General features: G+C 54.2%; 2 protein-coding genes across 3 annotated transcripts; both read left to right on the top strand.

Annotated features, from left to right (window-relative positions):
• The first annotated feature begins 4145 nt into the window (after window positions 1-4145).
• Window positions 4146-15933, top strand: GAPDHS (glyceraldehyde-3-phosphate dehydrogenase, spermatogenic). The gene is made up of 12 exons (XM_073015742.1): window positions 4146-4212; window positions 4370-4513; window positions 7318-7642; window positions 8955-9051; window positions 9225-9331; window positions 12983-13073; window positions 13154-13272; window positions 13605-13686; window positions 14001-14152; window positions 14321-14483; window positions 15528-15625; window positions 15713-15933. Exons 1-12 carry the CDS (start codon window positions 4146-4148, stop codon window positions 15783-15785), a joined length of 1518 nt encoding a protein of 505 aa, XP_072871843.1. The 3' UTR covers window positions 15786-15933.
• A 260-nt stretch (window positions 15934-16193) lies between these two features.
• Window positions 16194-18131, top strand: TMEM147 (transmembrane protein 147). 2 transcript variants are annotated; one of them, XM_007996376.3, is made up of 7 exons: window positions 16194-16431; window positions 16503-16572; window positions 17133-17192; window positions 17278-17414; window positions 17551-17635; window positions 17724-17845; window positions 17929-18131. In XM_007996376.3, the coding sequence occupies exons 1-7, from the start codon at window positions 16355-16357 to the stop codon at window positions 18050-18052; spliced, it is 675 nt and encodes a 224-aa protein (XP_007994567.3). In that variant the 5' UTR covers window positions 16194-16354; the 3' UTR covers window positions 18053-18131. The 2 variants fall into 2 exon arrangements, with proteins under 2 accessions (XP_007994567.3, XP_007994569.3); XM_007996378.3 differs by lacking the exons at window positions 17278-17414; window positions 17551-17635.
• Window positions 18132-19833: the final 1702 nt, after the last annotated feature.

Below are 19833 nucleotides of genomic sequence, written 5' to 3'. Positions count from 1 at the left end.
AAGAAAACTTCCCCTGACCATAACATGACATTAATTATACTCTGTAGTATCACCCTTTTGTTTTCACAGCCAAAAAAAAAAAAAAAATTCTGAAATTATCTTTATTTTTTATTGCCTGTCTCACCTACTAGGAATGTAAATTGGTCATGTTGGTCACTGCTGTATTCATAGCTTCTTGAACACTGCCTGGGGTTCAGTAAATATTTATTGACTGGACAAATGGATGGATTCAAGGAAGCCAAAGGAAGAGACTCCAAGCCCAAGTCTGGGTTTCACAGGGTGCTGGAGGGAAGGGCGCCTGGGTCGCCAGGACAGCATAGGGTCTCTTGGGGAGTGTCGCGGATTTTGGAGGCGGGATCCCATTCCTGTCACAGAACCCAGACCGCCTGCCTCCCAGCCCTTGGGCAAGGGCAGGGGGCTGATTGCCATGAGCTGGAACAGGACGCAGTGTCTCCTGAAAAGCCGGTCGAGGCAGCCACGGGGAGGGGCCGAAGACCTGGGGCAGCAGGAGCCTGTGAGACAGAACCTGGGCTGGGGCCAGGCGCTCATCCTTCCTGCCCTCACCGCATGGGCCCTCCTAAGCCCCAACCTGAAGCTCCAAGTGTTGACATTTTGGCTCAGGTTGGAGGGGAAACAGCTGAGAGTCTGACCTTGGGCATGAAAAGGGCATTGGAAGGAAGGGCAGGTGGTGATGGGCAGGCTTGGGGCAGCAGATGGATCTAGGAGCCAGTTTGGAGGAGGCTAAGACCAGAACAGAAGCCAGTGGGTGGCTACAGTGGGTGCAAGGGTGAAAGATATTTGGGTTTTGGTGCCAAGGGGAGAGACTGAGAGAGGGGTGGAGGTGGGATTGCTGGTGGGAAGGCCAGGCAGGAAGGAATGTGCAGGGTGTGAGCAGCTGGAGGTGGCAGAGCTATGTGTGTGGGTGCCCAGGTGTGGCGAGAATCTGCACGTGTTTTCAGGCTTTGCTCAAACAAGAGTGCTAAGGCCCACTCCCCTCAGAGGACCCAGGGTTCCTCTCTGGCTCCTGGACACTTGACTCCACCCAAAGACAGGCATCCCAGGACAGATACCCAGAAGCTTCTGCCTTCTCTGGGCTCTGCCTATAGAGGGTGACTAAGTGTGCCACCTCTCCAAGCTTGAGTTCATCAAATCTGTTTCCTGGTTTCACACTCCAGGGAAAAAGCGAACTACCTGGGCAAACTCAGGTGTGGTTTTTCTGCCCTGGTCCAGGGCCGAAATGATGGAGTTTCCCACACCAGGAGGTGGCTGGGCAGAGAAGAGTGGGTGATGAGTGTCAGAATCCTAATCCACCCGGAGATCAAGAGGTGGGGTTTGTCCCACTTTGAACTGTGTTCCATCTTCTTTTTGTTTTTTTGGAGGCACAGTCTTGCTCTATCCCCCAGGCTGGAGTGCAGCGGCGTGATCTCGGCTCACTGCAACCTCTGCCTCCCAGGTTCAAGTGATTCTCCTGCCTCAGCCTCCTGAGTAGCTGGGATTACAGGTACACGCCACCACACCTGGGTAATTTTTGTATTTTTAGTAGAGACGGAGTTTCACCATGTTGGCCAGGCTGGTCTCAAACTCCTGACCTCAGGTGATCCACCTGCCTCGGCCTCCCAAAGTGCTGGGATTACAAGCGTGAGCCACTGCACCCAGCCAAAATCAGCCCTTTTTTAATCCTGGTTTTGTCGATGTTATATTTTTCACCTCCTTGATTGTACACCAAAATGTAGCCCCCTTTGTTTAATTAATCATCTGTGTTTTGGTCTCGGTTCATTAAAACCTCCTCACCTGTACACCCAGTTTACTTTCTTCTCCCAGGCTATCAAAGAAGGAGAACCTCCCCCTGCCCCAGTCCCATGGCAGGTGCTTGGCAAATGAATTTCCCATGGATGTTGGAGGAAGGAAGAGGTTATATCATTCTGCTCCTTCTTGTATCCATCCCTCTCTGGGATGGTGACTCCTTCCTGGTGCAAACCCCGACTCCCCCTGAATCTTGGTCACAACTGCGTGTCAACCTGCTGTGCAGGTGAGGGTGCCTGCCTGTGAGTCACTGAGGTGCAAGCAAACCCCTACCCCGGGGCAATAGGGGAGGGAGCTGTTTGTCCACTTGTTGTTTGTCAGATGTTTATTGAAAACCTGCTTTGTGTTGTTCTAAGTGCTAGAGGCACAGTTGTGAACAAACAAACAAGAACACGAGCCCTGTGAGGGGTTTAGAGCCCAAGGGGGAGACATCGAACAAATAAACCAATCAATAGATCATGACAAACTACATGAAAAGCTACAAGGAAAAGAATGGGTGCTGCGAGAAGATGTGACGTGAAGAGTGTGATAAGATTGGCAATCAGGGCCGGGCAAGGTGGCTCATGCCTGTAATCCCAGCACTTTGGGAGGCCCAGGCAGATGGATCACCTGAGGTCAGGAGTTTGAGATCAGCCTGGCCAACATGGTGAAACCCCATCTCTACTAAAAATACAAAAAAAAAAAAAAAAAAAAAAAATTAGCCAGGTGTAGTGGCGCATGCCTGTAGTCCCAGCTACTGAGGAGGCTGAGGCGGGAGAATCACTTGGATCCAGGAGGCAGAGGTTGTGCTGAGCCAATATCACATCATTGCACTTCAGCCCAGGCAACAAGAGAGAAACTCTGTCTCAAAAAAAGAAAAGAAAAGAAAAGATTAGCGATCAGATGAAACCTCAGGAATTGACATTTATTCATTCAGGCATAGTTTATTGGGCTAATGCCTTTTTCTGATTTTCAGACAGGGTCTTGCTCTGTTGCCTGGCTGGAGTGCAGTGACACAATCACAGCTCACTGCAGCCTTGACCTCCCAGGCTCAAGTGATCCTCCCACTTCAGTCTCCCTAATAACTGGGGCGACAGGTGCGCACCAACACACCTGGCTAATTTTTTAATTTTTTGTAGATACAGGGTTTTGCCACGTTGCCCATGTTGGTCTCAAACTCATGGGCTCAAGTGATCCTCCCACCTCGGCCTCCCAAAGTGTTGAGATTACAGGCATGAGCCACTGTGACCAGCTCACAAACACCTTTTAAGTGCCAAACACTTTTCTTGTCAATGGGATGTAGAAGTGACAGAGATGACGTCCCTGGTCTCTCAGAGCTTACAGTCTAGTGGGCAAAGACAGTTGGCAAGAAAACAATTTTGAGAGAGACATGTGTTCTAAGGAAAATAAAAACATAGACAGTGTAGCCCTAGAGAAATTTTGCACATTGGAACATAACCCAGAATGTAGAAGTCAGACAAGGCTTCCTGGAAGATGGGCAGAGATTGGGGGGAAGGGGGTGACGGCTAACAGGGACAGAGAAAGGAGGGAACTTAGATGGGGAGTCTAGAAAGCCTCTCTTAAAGGGTGGGAAACCAAGAGGCAGCCAAGGGAAGCCCTGGGTGGGTTTTCCAGGCATATGGAGGCAGCCGGAGTCACTCCGGGGGAGAAGCCAAGGAACAGTATGGAGACTGTGTACTTCAGGAGACAGAGAACAGGAAAGGGCTTTCAGCAACAGTGTAAAAGGTGGAATTCCAGGCTGGGTGTGGTGGCTCACTCCTGCAATCCTAGCATTTTGGAAGGCTGAGGTGGGAGGATCACTTGAGCCCAAGAGTTCTAGACCAGCCTGAGCAAAAGAGTGAGACTCTCTCTCTACAAAAAAATAAAAAATAAAAATAGCCTGCCTTGAAGGCTGCACATGTAGTCCCAGCTACTCAGGAGGCCGAGGCGGGAGGATCGCTTGAGCCCAGGAGTTCAAGGCTGCAGTGAGCCATGATTGCACCACTACACTCCGCCTAGGAGACAGAGTGACACCCTGTCTCAAAATAAATAAACAAATTTTAAAAAGTGGAATTCCACTCCAGACGGCAGAGCGTGGCCATGGAACGGTGGTGCATAGCATGCTGACTGTCCCGTGCCTCTACGGAGATGAGATGCGGTGGTCTCAGGCCTCTGGCTTGGGCACCGCTTCCTGGGTGGCGTCACTGGATACTGTGATGTCACTGGGTACTGTGACATCACTGGGCACTATGACATCACGGCAAGAAGCCCCGGACCCACCAGCCCTGGCGCTCCGCACGCACCTCAGTAACATCGCGGCAGGTCCCGGGGCAGCCAGGCCAATGATAACCTTATAAGAGGCCATGTCGAAGCGAGATATCGTCCTCACTAATGTCACTGTTGTCCAGTTGCTGCGACAGCCGTGCCCGGGTGAGGGAAGCAGCGGAGGGCGCGGGGGAGGGGTGGAAAGGGTAATGGGGAGCATCTGCATCCTCACACCTGTGCCGCATCCCGACCGCCCTTCCTGGCGTGTGCGCCATCTAGGGACAAGGGGACCGTCTGCCCTCCCTCCCTCCACACGCGCCAGTGTGCTGGCAGACTGGGGTCTACTGCGATGGCGGGGAGACCGGGCCTCCGCCCCCAGGGCTGGGTGGGCTTTGCGCCGCTATCACGCAGTGGAAAGAGCAGAAACGAGGGCGCATCGGAGGCTGCAGCCTGAAAGTGGCGGAAAGTGGGAGGGCTTAGGAGGGGCTTATGGAGAACCCAGGGGTGCTGGGCTTCCACGTAAAAGTGATGTTCTTGACGCTTTGCGTGAGGTGGGCTTTGCCCTCCCTGTGATGCACAAAACAAGGACACTTGCAACCTTGCCGGGGACGTACTGACCACTTCGCAGGCGAGAGCTCAGGGAAGCCTCACCACCACTTGAGAAGGCCAGTGTGTGCCCGCAGTTTGCAGAGCGGACAACAGAGGTTAAGAGAGGGCAAACTACCTCCTCAGTCTCTCAACTAGGGCGGCGCGCGCACACACACATACACTCACTCATTCTAGCCGGAGGAACCAGGTCTTCCGGGTGGGCTGCCCCCATTCCCACACTGTTCCCTCACTTCCCACGGGCGGGGGCCGCAGGGGTAGGTGGGGCCGGGATGGGGGCAGGGCTTGGGTCCAGGAGACCCTGGAAGACATAGGAGCAGACAGGCTTAACAGCCATAACAGCCATGAGACTTGAACCCCTGCCCTGCGCATCACTGCTCCGTGGCCTCGGGCTTCATTTTCCCCTCTGTAAAGTGGGTTTATAGCGCATGCCTCTCGGGATTCAGTGGGAGGACAGCAGTGAGGAGCTCCGCACAGCATCCAGCTAGCCCCCAGCTAGCCCCCAGGCTTTTCTCCAACCCAGGGACCCCACCCCTACAGTGGAGGGGAAGAAAGTGCAAGGCTGGGGGTGCTGAGAGAGGAGGAGCATCTGAGTTTTCTTCGGAAAGGTCACCCATTGGGCTCAGATTCCCACCCTGAACCAGATGTACAAATCCCCTTCCGCCAATAGCAGAAACAACCCCCAGGGATTCTAACATCCTCAAGTTCACCGATAAACACTAACACCTTCATGAACTTGGACAGCCACTGGAAACACCCACAGTCCAGCCTCAGGCCACAAGGTCTGTGGCAGCAGGGGGAGGTCAGGAGACAGACAGGCCAGCTGGCCCCCAGCTCCCAGCCCCACCACCTCCCAGATGCCTTTGATGTGGTGCCAAAAACTTGGCCTCCCACTATCCCCTTCCAGCCCCTCTCTACCCTCTGCTGTCTCCCTTTCCTCGTGAATCTGCGTAGGATCAGACTTCCCTCCTCTATTAAAATCAGCTCCTATGTGTGGGCCTCGAGATCTCACTGAGCCCTCACAGCAGCCCCAACGTGGAGGATCAGCCCCGTGAGGTTCATTAACTTGCTCAAGTCCACAGAGCAGCAGGTCTGTGTGGACTGAGCCAGGCTTGACTTTCCAGCTTGAAACTCTCTGCCACCAGGTCCCGAGTCTCCACTTCTCCCCTCTTCTCAAGCCCTCCTCTGTAGCTCAGGTGGCTGCTACCTCCAGGCGCAGGTGTTTGTAAGTGCAGTCTGGGAGTGGGAGTGTGTGTGGAGAGGTGGGAGCCAATGCGAGCTTCCATGGGCTTCACAGAGTATGATACACGGCACTCTCTAAGCTTGCCTGGGGATAAGAAATGCCTGGAGTGCTTATTTTATTTATTTATTTGTGTGTGTGAGACAGAGTTTCACTCTTGTTGCCCAGGATGGAGTGCAATGGTGCAATCTCAGCTCACCGCAACCTCCTACTCCCGGGTTCAAGCGATTCTCCTCCCTCAGCCTCCTGAGTAGCTGGGATTACAGGCATGCGCCACCACACCTGGCTAATTTTTTTTGTATTTTTAGAAGAGACAGGGTTCTCCATGTTGGTCAGGCTGGTCTCGAACTCCTGATCTAAGGTGATCCACCCACCTCGGCCTCCCAAAGTGCTGGGATTACAGGTGTGAGTCACTGCTCCTGGCCTGGAGTGCTTATTAAAAACAGGATTTCTGGGCCTCCATACAGACCTACGGAGTCCGATTTTTCTAGGAAGAGCCCACCTCACGTGATTTTTTTTTTTTTTTTTTTTTTTTTGAGACAGAGTCTCACTCTGTCGCCCAGGCTGGTGTGCAGTGGCACAATCTCGGCTCACTGCAACCTCTGCCTCCCAGGTTCAAGAGATTCTCTTGCCTCAGCCCCGCTAGGAGCTGGGATTACAGTATTTTTAGTAGAGAATGGGTTTCTCCACGTTGGTCAGGCTGGTCTTGAACTCCTGACCTCAAGTGATCCACCCACCTTGGCCTCCCAAAGTGCCAGGATTACAGGCGTGAGCCACCACGCCTGGCCACTCTGATGATTCCTATCATTGGAACAGTTTGGGGACCACTGGGCTAAATCAATTATTGGACAAGTTCGGGAACAATCTCCAAAATGCTAATGCATGTCAAACATTTCCTGGGCTTGGTCATAAGCACTCCGTGTATTACCTCATTTAATCTTCACAACAACCCTCTAAGAAAAGTACTATTATCTCACCTTACAGAGGAGGAAACTGAGGCAGAGAATGTCACCCTAAGCGATCTATGTTGAAAGTACATACCCAGGCCGGGTGCGGTGGCTCACACCTGTAATCCTAGCACGTTGGGAGGGCGAGGCGGGTGGATCACCTAAGGTCAGGAGTTCGAGACCAGCCTGGCCAACATGGTGAAACCCCACCTCTACTAAAAATACAAAAATTAGCCAGGCGCCATGGCAGGTGCCTATAATCCCAGCTACTCGGGAGGCTGAGGCAGGAGAATCGCCTGAACCCAGGAGGCGGAGGTTGCAGTGAGCCGAGATCAGGCCACTGCACTCCAGCCTGGGTGACAGAGCAATACTCCGTCTCAGGAAAAAAAAAAAAGAAAACGAAAGTACATACCCAGTGAATTAGAATCTCAGGAAAGAGCCCTTGGGATTGATATTTTAAACAAGTTTATTCTGTAGAGAAAGTGGGTTTGGGAAACACTGGGCTAAATAGTTGGTCACTAGGGGCCAGGAACCAGCAACAGATTCTGGGCAGCGAAGACAGTTTGTTCTCTTTCACTTTGGTGGTCACGCAACCCATTTTCCCTCCCTTTCCCCGCATAGTGACCAGACCACCGCCTCCACCTGAGCCCAAGGTTGAAATAGAGCCCCAGCCACAACCAGAGCCCACACCAGTCAGGGAGGAAATAAAGCCGCCACCGCCACCATCGCCACCTCCTCGCCCTGCTACTCCTCCTCCTAAGATGGGGCCTGCGCCCCGGGAGCTGACTGTGGGCATCAATGGGTGAGTCTACTCCAGCCCCTGATCAGTCTGAAGCCTTAGAGCCCAGCCCTTCCTCTGGCTGCTAACTGGAGGCACCTCCACATTGCCCCCCATCAATGCTTTCATTCCGACGACCCTGGAGAAATAGCCCGGAGTAAGCCAGACAGGGCCCCACGCTCAGCCCACATTCTGGTGGGGAAGACAGTAATCAAATAAAGAAATGACATTGTTCAGTAGAGTGTGCTGGGAACAGCGCAGAACCCAGTGGAAGAGTAAGGCTGGAGAGGGCAGCCTTTGCCAGTGATCAGGGAAGGCCTCAGGGAGAAGGTGTCATTGGGGTTGGATCACAGTGATGAGGCGCAGCCAGCTCTCAGGACACCTTGCTGGGGAAGGAGTCTTCCAGGCAGTGGGACAAGCAATGATTCTGGGGCAGAGGCAAGTTCAGTGTGTTCAGGGACAGCCAGGAAGTCACAGTGGCTGGTGTCCACCAAGCAAAGGGAAAAGGAGGGTGGCCGGTGGGAAGCCCAGCAGGGGGCTGCTACACCACAGTGAGGAATGTGGATCTTGTTTTACTAATGGACAGTCGTGGATGTTTTCATGCCAAGAGACGTAATCTGTCTTGAAACTTTAAAAGATCCATCCAGGCTCACACCTGTAAACCCAGCACTTTGGGAGGCCGAGGCAGGAGAATCCTTTGAGACCAGGATTTTGAGACCAGGTGTTTGAGGCCAGTGTGGGCAACATAGCGAGACTCTGTTTCTATTTAAAAAAAAAATTTTTAACTGTTTAATGAAAAAATAAAAGATCCATCCAGCTACAAGGTTAAGAATAGGGGTTAGGAGCCAGGCACGGTAGCTCAGGCCTGTAATCCCAGCACTTTGGGAGGCTAAGGCGGGTCTATCAACTTTAGGTCAGGAGTTCGAGACCAGCCTGGCCAACATGGCGAAACCCCGTCTCTATAAAAAATATAAAAATTAGCCAGGTGTGGTGGTATGTGCCTGTAGTCCCAGCTATTTGGGAGGCTGAGGTAGGAGAATCACTTGAACCCAGGAGGCAGAGGTTGCAATAAGCCCAGATAGCACCACTGCACTCTAGCCTGGGCAAAAGAGCTAAACTCTGTCTCAAAAAAAAAAAAAAAAAAAAAAATAGGGGTTAGGGAACGGATTGGGAGAGGGAGCTGGAAAAGCAGTGAAGGGGCTGGTGAGGTCGTCTTAGCAAGAGATGACCATGGCTGGCACAGAGGTGGTTGCCTTCTTCCCCTGGATTAAGGATTCCCAACCAGCCTCCTCTCCATTACCCCCTCTCCCATCCCTTCCTGTCTGTCCCCGGCCAGATTTGGACGCATCGGTCGCCTGGTCCTGCGCGCCTGCATGGAGAAGGGTGTTAAGGTGGTGGCTGTGAATGATCCATTCATTGACCCGGAATACATGGTCAGTAGCTGGCAGGGGGCAGGAGCAGCAGGGTGGGACTAGGGTGGGAAGGGGGCTCAGGGAAGCCATATGGAAGGTTCTCAGCTGCAATGCGAGGCCTTCACCAAAGAGGGGACTCTCTAGGGATCCCCGCCCTGCCACCCCAAGACTGGGAGCCATTCCATCGCCCACAGGTGTACATGTTTAAGTATGACTCCACCCACGGCCGATACAAGGGAAGTGTGGAATTCAGGAATGGACAGCTGGTCGTGGACAACCATGAGATCTCTGTCTACCAGTGGTAAGGAGAGCATCTGTCTGATGCACGGCTGTGACATATTGAGACAGGGGAGGTGGAGGTGGCTAAAATGGGATTCCAGCCTCTCACATGGGGTTCTGAAACCGCCCCCAAAATTGCATGTGCATGCCTCTAGGTACTAATTTGAAGAGGAGAGTCTCAGATAGGTCCTTCACCCCTAAAATGGTTAAGAAGCACTAATCTAAAAAGATGCCTCACTGTACTCAAGAATGCTTTTTATTTTTATTTTTTTTAGGGACGAGGTATCACTCTCTTGCCCAGTATGGAATGCAGTGGTGTAATCATAGCTCACCACAGCCTTGACCTCCCAGGCTCAAGTGATCCTCCCACCTCGGCCTCCCGAGTAGCTGACACAAGCCACCATACCTAGCAAATTTTCTGTAGAGATGAGGTCTTGCCATTTGGCCCAGGCTGGTCTCAAACTCCTGGCCCCAAGCAATCCTCCCACCTTGGCCTCCCAGAGTGCTGGGATTACAGGCACAAGCCATCACATTTTGCTTTAACGCACATTGGTATGTTTTCTCGTGGGCATATCAACATGTCCAGAACTCAACTCTTGATTCCCCTTCAACCCCACACCTATTCAGCTCCCACTGACCACTGCTGGTCAACTGTGCCTGAAATCCAAAGAGAGGAAGGTATAATGAGGCTTGTGCGAACATCCGAACATCCATTCCCATCATGGCCTAACCAGTGTTTCAGGTTTACTTTAGAATGCCCTGGGCGGAGAGGAGGGCTGCATTCAGTTAGTTGGGAGAGCTTAGAATTTTATTTTTGGCTGACATTCACCTTTCTAATGTAAACTATTAGCCACACCTGGCTCTGTGGCTGCCTGGGGCTTTTACACACACACACCCACAGGCACGCACACATGCACATACACACAGGCACACTAGTGAACCCTATCTGGGCCCAGGCAGGGTCTGCAGCCTCCCCAGCGCCCCTCCCCACAGATCTAATCTCAGCCCTTCTGCTTGTAGTTACTGGGGGTAGGGTGAGTGATAAACGAGCAGGGATGGGTGCAGGAAGTTTGTGGGTGGCAGGCAGAGACCGGAGAGTCAGTGAAAACGGAAGAAAGCTGCTTAATCCAAGTTTGAAATCAAGACAGCAGAAACAACTCCAGCACCGTAGTTATCACACAGACTTCAACGTGGCCACCATTCCTGCCACTTGGAGTCATCCCCCTTCCCCACCTAGCTGCCCCCTCCATCCACGGACCCAACCCGGGTGGTGCCTTCTCTGGTCACTCATGCAATGCAACGCGGTTCCCCGCCCCTCCAGCCCCCTCTCCACCCCTGCACTGTTGGGCTGCACAAGCCCAGCTGTGTGCCTGCACTCTGCCCTGCGCTGCCGCTAGCTGGCTGGGTGACCTTGGGCAAGGGACCAAACTTGCCTGAGCCTCAGTTCCCTGCTGGAATGGGGAACCCACCACAGCGGTAGCTGGGAGCACCAGTGGAGTGAACACGTGTTTGTGGACACTTAAACAGGCACTTCCCACAAGGCCATGGCCTTGCAGGGAGGGCTCTGTCAACTGGTGCCACCACAGTTGCTCTGGCATTAGGAGGTACAGGCCCTGGTAGACATTCAGAACTTCCTTTGAATGAATGAATGGAATCCGCAAAACAGCCGGTGGGCAGGAGGCTGGGGCCCATGGCAGCCTTGGGGAGGGCCTGGGGTCTTCTGGGGCACATTCCTTGCCTCAGGCCAACTCAGCAATTGCTGCAGAGGAATCGGAAGTGTCCCTAATTTGGAAGGCAGGAAAGGGGGGTAGCTGAGAAGAGCTAGTTGGGCCAGATGATGGAAGGCGGACTGACAGAGCAGGAGACAGGAAGAGGCTAACCATGTACTATGGCCTTGCGGGGCCGCGGATTCATCCACTCATTCAGGCAGTGGAAACAGGAGTGCAGACCCGAGCTGGGGCCAGCCACCTGCACTCCAGCAGGCTCTCCTTCTCACTCCCCTCCCCTCCACCCCGACAGCGGTAAAAAAAAAAAATGCAAAAAATGACAGTGGTAGCACTTCCTCATTGGGTTGTGAAGGTTACGTGAGTTTAATACAGGTAAGGCACTTAGAATATGGGCACAGGACAGGTGTTCAGTAAACATGTATAAAATGGCTAACTAAAAGAAAAAAAAAAACATGAGGCCAGGTGCAGCGGCTCATGCCTGTCATCCCAGCATTTTGGGAGGCCGAGGTGGGAGGATCACCTCAGGTCAGGAGTTTGAGACCAGCCTGGCAAACACAGCAAAACCCGTGACCATTAAAAATACAAAAAACAACAAAAAACTAGCCAGGTATGGTAGCGCATGCCTGTAACCCCAGCTACTCAGGAGGCGGAGGCAGGAGAATTGCTTGAACCTGGAAGGTGGAGGTTGTAGTGAGCCAAGATCGCGCCACTGCACTCCAGCCTGGGTGACAGAGTGAGACTCTGTCTCAAAAACAAAACGAAACAAAACAAAACAAACAAATAAAGAAAACAAATAATGAGGCCAGGCACGGTGGCTTACACCTGTAATCCCAGCACTGTGGGAGGCCAAGGATCACTTGAGCCCAGGGGTTCTAAAGCACCCTGGGAAACAAAAGTGAGAGCCCATCTCTACAAAAAAAATTAAAATTTAGCTGGGCATGGTGGTGTGCGCCTGTAGTCCCAAGCTGCTCGGGAGGCCAAGGCAGGAGGATGGCTTGAGCCAGGAAGATCAAGGCAGCAGTGAGCTCTGATTGCACCACTGCACTCCAGCCTGGGCGACAGAAGAAGACCCTGTCTCAAAACAAACAAACAAACTCCACAAACATTGACTGAACCCCCCATTGAGGGAAGCAGGCTCAAGGGCAAAAGAAACAGACCGACATGACCGAGAATCACAGAAGGAAAGCACTTAGTTACTCACGATAAACCTGGGAAGGAAGAAAGTGGAATACAGTTTATTCACTTAATGCTTGTTTGCTAAAGCCAAGTAGGTAACGGCAATGCTAGATGTTTAATGTGTTTCAAATACAAACGTTTGTCAAAATACCAAGTAAAAACGTAAATTTATCAAACAGGAAACCAGAAACCTCCCCCCACTTACCTTTCTAATGTAAACCACGAGCCACTGCTGCCCCAAGGCTGCCTCAGGCTTCAGGCGTCCTCCAGGAGCTTTTTCTTTAATGCAGTGTCTGTTTTCAGGGACTCTCCTGGCCCTTGGCAGCCAGCTTCCTATTGCAGGAACTGAGGGTCTAGGAGGGTTCGTGGCGAGGTTGTCGGGGTTGGGGACCAGAAAGCAGCCGGGCAGGCCTCACAGTCAGAGTCCACATCCCGGGCAGCATACGGACAAACGGTCTGAGCTGGCTGACAGCAGTCAGGGTTGGCGCCTCTAAGGAGGTTGAGGGCTGAGTTGGGGAGGTCACCGCCTGTACCCAGGCATAGCAGAGGTGGTGCAATCAACAAAGGGAAGGTGGTCCGAAGTGGGGCAGTGGTGAAAAGCCAGGCCAGCGGGGTGGAGCTCATCTGGAGCAAGTAGGTACGTGGGTGGGGGACGCAGGTAGTTGCAGGTGGGCCAGCATCTGCTCAACCTTTCAAATGGTGAAGGCCGTGGACTATGAAGGTGGGGCCCAAGCAGGGGAGACTGACTCAGCCCTGCCACTACCCCACAGCAAGGAGCCCAAACAGATCCCTTGGAGGGATGTCGGGAGCCCCTACGTGGTGGAGTCCACAGGCGTGTACCTCTCCATAGAGGCAGCTTCGGTAAGCCGGGGAGAGGTGTCCAGGGCCAGCTGGGGGAATGATGGCACCAGAAGCACCTGACACCTGCGCTTCCTCCCCAGAACCACATCTCAGCAGGTGCTCAACGTGTGGTCATCTCCGCGCCCTCGCCCGACGCACCAACGTTCGTCATGGGTGTGAATGAAAACGACTATAACCCTGGCTCCATGAACATTGTGAGGTAAGGGGGGCAGCGACATCCTGCAATGTGTGCAAGGGAGGGTAGACTCGTCCTCCCCACTCTCAGCCCCACTGGATTTCTGGTCACTCGGCTTCTACTTCTCCTTCCCGAAACTATCTGCTAAAAACACATGACTTCTGGAGGACAAGCTTGGGGAGCCTCCCCAGCTGCATCTTGGTGCCTCCTTCAGTCTGACAGTCTGAAGATCCCTCTCACCCTCATCCTGACGTTTCACAAAACCAAGTCTGCGTGCATACCCCAAGAGGGGTAAGGGTGGAGGGGTGGCTCTGCAACTCACCTCACAGTGCCCGTGCACACCTTGGCTGTTGCAGCAACGCGTCCTGCACCACCAACTGCTTGGCCCCCCTTGCCAAGGTCATCCACGAGCGATTTGGGATCGTGGAAGGGTTGATGGTGAGTTGAGGATGAGGGGCTGGGGCAGGATGGCAGGGAAACCCCAACCTCTTCTTCCCAGGCCTTGCTTACTGTATGGAGTTAAGAGGGAGAGACTGGTTTCGGGAGGAGAGGCCCACCAGTGCAGAAGTCTTTTAAAACACTGTACAACCCTCAGTCAAGGCTGGACCCTGGCCTGCACACATCCCCACCTGTGGTCTGTGGTGGTGGCCCCACCAGCCTCCACACCTAGGCCACTACCCTAGTCCTGGAAAAAAAGAGGCATGGGAGCTTAGGACCATGAAGGCCTCATCTTGGTCCTTCTCTTCCCCAAGACCACAGTCCATTCCTACACGGCCACCCAGAAGACAGTGGATGGGCCATCAAAGAAGGCCTGGAGAGATGGGCGGGGTGCCCACCAGAACATCATCCCAGCCTCCACTGGGGCTGCGAAAGCCGTGACCAAAGTCATCCCAGAGCTCAAAGGGTATGAGGACAAGAAGCTGCAACCAGGGTGGGGGCATACCCCGGGAAGACTGGACTGGCCCTCAGTCCTTAAGGGGAAAGCAGGAGCCTGGCCCAGCCACAGGGCAAGGGGGAATGGAGGGCAATGTCCCTAAGTTCTGACTCCTGTTCTTCATGGGGGATTCTCCAGGAAGCTGACAGGGATGGCATTCCGGGTACCAACCCCGGATGTGTCTGTTGTGGACCTGACCTGCCGACTCGCCCAGCCTGCCCCCTACTCAGCCATCAAGGAGGCTATAAAAGCAGCAGCCAAGGGGCCCATGGCTGGCATCCTTGCCTACACCGAGGATGAGGTAGGGGCTGAGGAGACCCTGGGAGGAGCCCTCTGGGGAGGGACATGATTTCCACTTGCCAGGGAGCTGCTCTCAATGTGTCAAGACAGAAACTGCAGGGCGGGAAGGGAGATCTCCCTGCCTCAGGGCCTTTGTACTTGCTGTTCCTTTGGTCTGGAATGCTTGCCCCCTCAGATGACCACACAGTCTGTCCTTACTTCCTCCAAGTCCCTACTTCAACCTCCCTCTTCAGCAAGGCACCCCCTCAAAAGATGTTCTTTCTGTGGCCCTATTCCTCACCTGAAATTTCTTGTCAGTCACTGTTGACCCCAATGGTGTGTGCATTCCAAGAAAACAGGGATTTAGGGGCTGCGTTTTCACTTTTCTGGCTCCAACCTGGCATACAGCAGGTGACCAATACATGCTTAGTGAACAAAAGACAACAGTTCTCATTTTTTTCAATACTTGTTCAGGGCCAGGCCATGGCCAGGTGCCTTCTCTGTGAAGAGTGGATGCCGTGGTCATGGTGGACCCCGTACGTCTACCTTGGTGCTGTCTCCCTGCATTAACTCCTGCAGGTCCACTTTCCCACAGTCACCAGGATCTTTTGTTTTTATGGAATCACACTGCATCACCCGTTTTCAGGAGTGAAAACACTCCTGTGGCCTTTCCTGACACTAGGGTTAAAACCCTCCGGTTCTCCGTTCCTGCAGTTCCTTCCACCTCAGACACTGTGTTGAGGGCCAGAGCCAGTGAGATCTTCCTAGTCATCTAGACCCAGGCTCATGGCCACCCCTCAGAGAGGCCCTCCATACCGGCCATTCCAAACGCTTGCATTATTCCTAGGAAAGGGATGTACTGGTACAGCATGAGGGTGTTTGTGACCTGTGCCCTTTGGTCAGACCCCAGTAGAGTGCCTTGGTCCCTGTCCCCAGAGACTGAACACAGTAGGGCTACATCAAATATAGATGAATGCATGGATGGGTGATAGAGCTAAGAGCACTGTCAGCTCCTGGAGGTCCTTGCTCTGCCGGACACACTTATCTTTGAAATTCTGACGCCCAGGTCGTCTCTACGGACTTCATCGGTGATAGTCACTCGTCCATCTTCGATGCTAAGGCCAGCATTGCGCTCAATGACAATTTTGTGAAGCTCATTTCATGGTAAGGGGAAAGGAGCTGGAGACTTGCAGGGGAACTAAGGGGTGGTTGGAAGGAACCTTCTTGAGCCTGCCAATCCCTCCTGCACAGGTACGACAACGAATATGGTTACAGTCACCGGGTGGTCGACCTCCTCCGCTACATGTTCAGCCGAGATAAGTGAAACGGAAAGGTCCCTTCTTTCCTTCCCAGGGGCCAGGGCCGGTACATGTGCCTCCCGTTCCTGCATCTGGCTGCCCGGGGGAGGAAGGGCACCCGGGGCGGACGCCCCAGGCCGCTGGGTCCATGGTGCAATAAAAAACAGTGCTCACAGCTGCGTCCCGTATTTCTGCGCCGGTCACGGCGGGTTCTGATCCGGGTTTGAGGCCCGCCCCACCCTTACTCGATCGCCTGCGCCCACGGACGAGGGGTCGCGCTTGACGCCAAGCCGGGTTCCACTTCGGGAGACAGGGACAGCGATGGCAGTGGGAGAGGCCCCGCATGGCAGGAAGCCACACCCCACAGCGCTGGGCCGGGAGCGCTGGCAACCAGGCCCGGTCACGGGCTCTCTGACGTCACTGGGCGCGACACCCGGCGCCTGGACTACCGATCCCAGAAGGTCGCGCGCGGGCCCCCGCCAGTCAGGTGGGCGCCAGGCCCTGGCCGTGGCGAAAGTACCGGCGGAGCCGGAGACCCGCTGCCGGAGACGCCGCCTCGCGATCCCGGCGCAGGCGGGACCGGGCGGCCGGCGTCATGACCCTGTTTCACTTCGGGAACTGCTTCGCTCTCGCCTACTTCCCCTACTTCATCACCTACAAGTGCAGCGGCCTGTGAGTGCGGGAAGGGCGCGGGGCGGAGAGGGCGCGGGGCCCGGGCCAAGCCTCACCTCCCGCTTCTCCAGGTCCGAGTACAACGCCTTCTGGAAATGCGTCCAGGCTGGAGTCACCTACCTCTTTGTCCAACTCTGCAAGGTAAGGGCCGCCGGACTCCACGTGTTCTGTCCCCCAGGCTCTGCAGACCCAGGGACCCGCCCCCGTTCCGTATCCCCCGCCACGGTGGGACCGCCCTCGGGACTCCGCATAGGGAGGCGTCAGGATACCTAGAAAGGATGGACTTTAAAGAGGGCACGACCTGAGAAGAGGCCTAAAAGCAACTTTTGCGTCGCACTTAGTAAAACTGAGAAAACGTCAGTAGTGTGGTTGGCTAAGAGGTGTTTTTTTTTGGTGCGATTAAGAGTGATCACTGATTCCCTACATGCTGTTAACACTGCCCAAGGAGCAGCACCTTCAGACCTGACTCAGATGCCCTGTGATCACCCAGAACTCCAACTTCCAGCCCCCTCGGGGACCCGGGGACCTATCCTCTATCTCCTCCATTCCTGTAATCTTGCCACCATCTGGTGGTTCCTCTTCCAGATGGGTCCCCAGAACCTGTCCTGCCCTCCTCATACTCAGGAACTTCCCACAAATCCCACGTGGTTTATCTTGATCCCCTCACCTTGAAGTGACCTCTTTCTGCTTTCTCTTCTCAGATGCTGTTCTTGGCCACTTTCTTTCCCACCTGGGAAGGCGGCATCTATGACTTCATTGGGGTGAGAGGGGCCAGGGAAGGGCAGGGCATGCAGGAGTGGGGCTCCCTGTCCCCTGTGCTTACTTAAGCCTCAACCTGACCCGCAGGAGTTCATGAAGGCCAGCGTGGATGTGGCAGACCTGATAGGTCTAAACCTTGTCATGTCCCGGAATGCCGGCAAGGGGGAGTACAAGATCATGGTTGCTGCCCTGGGCTGGGCCACCGCCGAGCTTATTATGTCCCGGTGCGTGCAGCAGCCTGGAGCCCAGACACCTGAGAAGGGACACCTGGGTTCCACGGGGGTGCTGGAGGGCAGGGGCTCACAGCCTGGTACTGAAGGTGTCTGGGTACTGGAGAATCCCATCCTTTGCCTTCCTCAGCTGCATTCCCCTATGGGTCGGAGCCCGGGGCATTGAGTTTGACTGGAAGTACATCCAGATGAGCATAGACTCCAACATCAGTCTGGTAGGCAGTCCTGCTCTCCCACACACACATTTCTGCTGGCGGCCATACTCCTATCGAGGCCTGGCCCCAACTTTCCGCCTCCCTCCAGGTCCATTACATCGTCGCATCTGCTCAGGTCTGGATGATAACACGCTATGATCTGTACCACACCTTCCGGCCGGCTGTCCTCCTGCTGATATTCCTCAGTGTCTACAAGGCCTTCGTTATGGAGTGAGCTGGGTGGGGTTTAGGGCTGGGTCCAAAGTGGGGTGGGTTATCTAGTCCCCCTCCCTCATGGTGACATTTTCCTGCAGGACCTTCGTCCACCTCTGCTCACTGGGCAGCTGGACAGCCCTACTGGCCCGAGCAGTGGTAACGGGGCTGCTGGCCCTCAGCACCTTGGCCCTGTATGTCGCCGTTGTCAATGTGCACTCCTAGGCTTCGTGTCTCAGATATTGATGTACCCTTTCCCTGCCTCGCTTCAGGTTTTAGTGAAGTAAACAGTATTTGGAAAGTTGCTGCTGCCTCCATTTCTCTCTCTCTTGGGAACTGTCTCCCAATACTGTGCCCACCTGGGTCCCAGAGGCCCTGGTTCTGGCTCAGGAGCCAGGTAGACAAGCTGGAAGCTAGCCAGTCACTGATTTGTCCCATGTCCTGTTCCTCAGGCTCCTAGTTTGTCAGGAGTAGACAATGTTTGGATAATCTTTGAGCAATGGCAGAGGCCAGGGCCCTCAGGGAACAGGTGATAGAGGGGAGCTAGAATCCAAGAGAAGGCCCTTGGGGGCTCTTCCTCTCCTCACAGCCTCAACCTGGGCCTCCCCACATGGGCCCTTCCGGGCTGGTTACCTCCGAGGCTCCTGGCCCCAGTTTCCCCTCCAATCCATCCTCTGTATGGCAGCCAGGGGATCTATCTGAAACCCATCTAACCAGGTCATCCTCCCGCTTGCAACCACTTGCAGCCCCTTGTTACACAGCGGACAGTCCAATTGCTCGCCCTTTGGTTTTATCCAACCAGCAAAACCAGCTTTTCTGAAACTGCTCTCTAGAATAATTTGCCCAGCCAGATTCTTAACATCGTTCAAGCCATGGGGTCAGCATGGGGCTAGGGGGAGAGTTGTGACTGTGAGCTCCTCAGTTCTATGGCCCTCAGCTCAGATCCCAGCCTGAGCCTTCTCAGGGTGGAGTGGAGAGACAGCTGCAGCCAAGGAGCAGAGCAGTGGGGCCCCCAGCTTCGACATTGTCCTGGATGCCCCCCTCCACCCTCAGCCTTCCTTGGTCCACTGAAGCCAGCTCCCCGCCTCTCTTTGAGGGGGACGTGTCAGAAGTTTTGAATGTCATGTTTAAGCTCCACTTTGATGCACACCTTCCCCACTCAGGAAGATGTTCCCCAGCCCTGACGTTCCCAGTGGGGTGCCCCAGGGAGTAGGTTAGGGCAGTTGCCCCTCCTCTTCCTCCAGGCTGTTGAGGTTCCATATGATTTTTTTTTTTTTTTTTTTTTTGAGACGGAGTCTCGCTCTGTCACCCAGGCTGGAGTACAGTGGCGCGATCTCGGCTCACTGCAAGCTCCGCCTCCCGGGTTCACGCCATTCTCCTGCCTCAGCCTCCCGAGTAGCTGGGACTACAGGCGCCCGCCACCACGCCCGGCTAATTTTTTTTGTATTTTTAGTAGAGACAGGGTTTCACCGAGTTAGCCAGGATGGTCTCGATCTCCTGACCTTGTGATCTGTCCGCCTCGGCCTCCCAAAGTGCTGGGATTATAGGCATGAGCCACCGTGCCCGGCCCATGATTTTTTTTTTTAAGGTTAGGCCTAGGAAAGCTCGCTATGACTGTCTCAGTGTTTCCGGAGGGAGCATTTGCCCTCAGACAGGGCAGCCGCCATCTAGGCCCACTCTTTCTCATTGTTTGGAGTAAAGACAGGGTCCACGGGTCTCTTGGGAGCTGGGAGTGATTGATCGCCTTGACTTTGATGTGGAAACGAAGTAGATGGGGCAGTCTATCTGGGTGGACTTGTGACAAGGTCACTTTCTCCCACACTTCCATGCCCCACATAGCTCTTCACACACATTGAGATAAGTGTAGGTTGCAGAAATCACCAGCTGGAATAATCCCAGCTTACATGGGGTTCAGGGAGAGAGACTGGAGCGGTTAGGGCTGAGTTGGCAGAAGACGGTGAAGCCTGGGCGGTTGGACTGTGAGGAGTCAGGCTGCAGGTGATCAG

The sequence above is a fragment of the Chlorocebus sabaeus genome, chromosome 6 (genome assembly GCF_047675955.1).
Source record: "Chlorocebus sabaeus isolate Y175 chromosome 6, mChlSab1.0.hap1, whole genome shotgun sequence".
Classification (NCBI taxonomy): Eukaryota; Metazoa; Chordata; class Mammalia; order Primates; family Cercopithecidae; genus Chlorocebus; species Chlorocebus sabaeus.
Note: the sequence above shows the minus strand (reverse complement) of the source record. Positions and strands in the feature narration are given on the sequence as shown.

Coding starts and splice junctions, on each gene's coding strand:
- TMEM147 (XM_007996376.3), top strand. CDS start 16,355: ATGACCCTGTTTCACTTCGGGAACTGCTTCGCTCTCGCCTACTTCCCC. Junction 16,573..17,132: donor TCTTTGTCCAACTCTGCAAG/GTAAGGGCCGCC, acceptor TTCTCTTCTCAG/ATGCTGTTCTTGGCCACTTT. Junction 17,846..17,928: donor TACAAGGCCTTCGTTATGGA/GTGAGCTGGGTG, acceptor ATTTTCCTGCAG/GACCTTCGTCCACCTCTGCT.
- GAPDHS (XM_073015742.1), top strand. CDS start 4,146: ATGTCGAAGCGAGATATCGTCCTCACTAATGTCACTGTTGTCCAGTTG. Junction 9,052..9,224: donor TCATTGACCCGGAATACATG/GTCAGTAGCTGG, acceptor CATCGCCCACAG/GTGTACATGTTTAAGTATGA. Junction 14,153..14,320: donor GTCATCCCAGAGCTCAAAGG/GTATGAGGACAA, acceptor GGGATTCTCCAG/GAAGCTGACAGGGATGGCAT.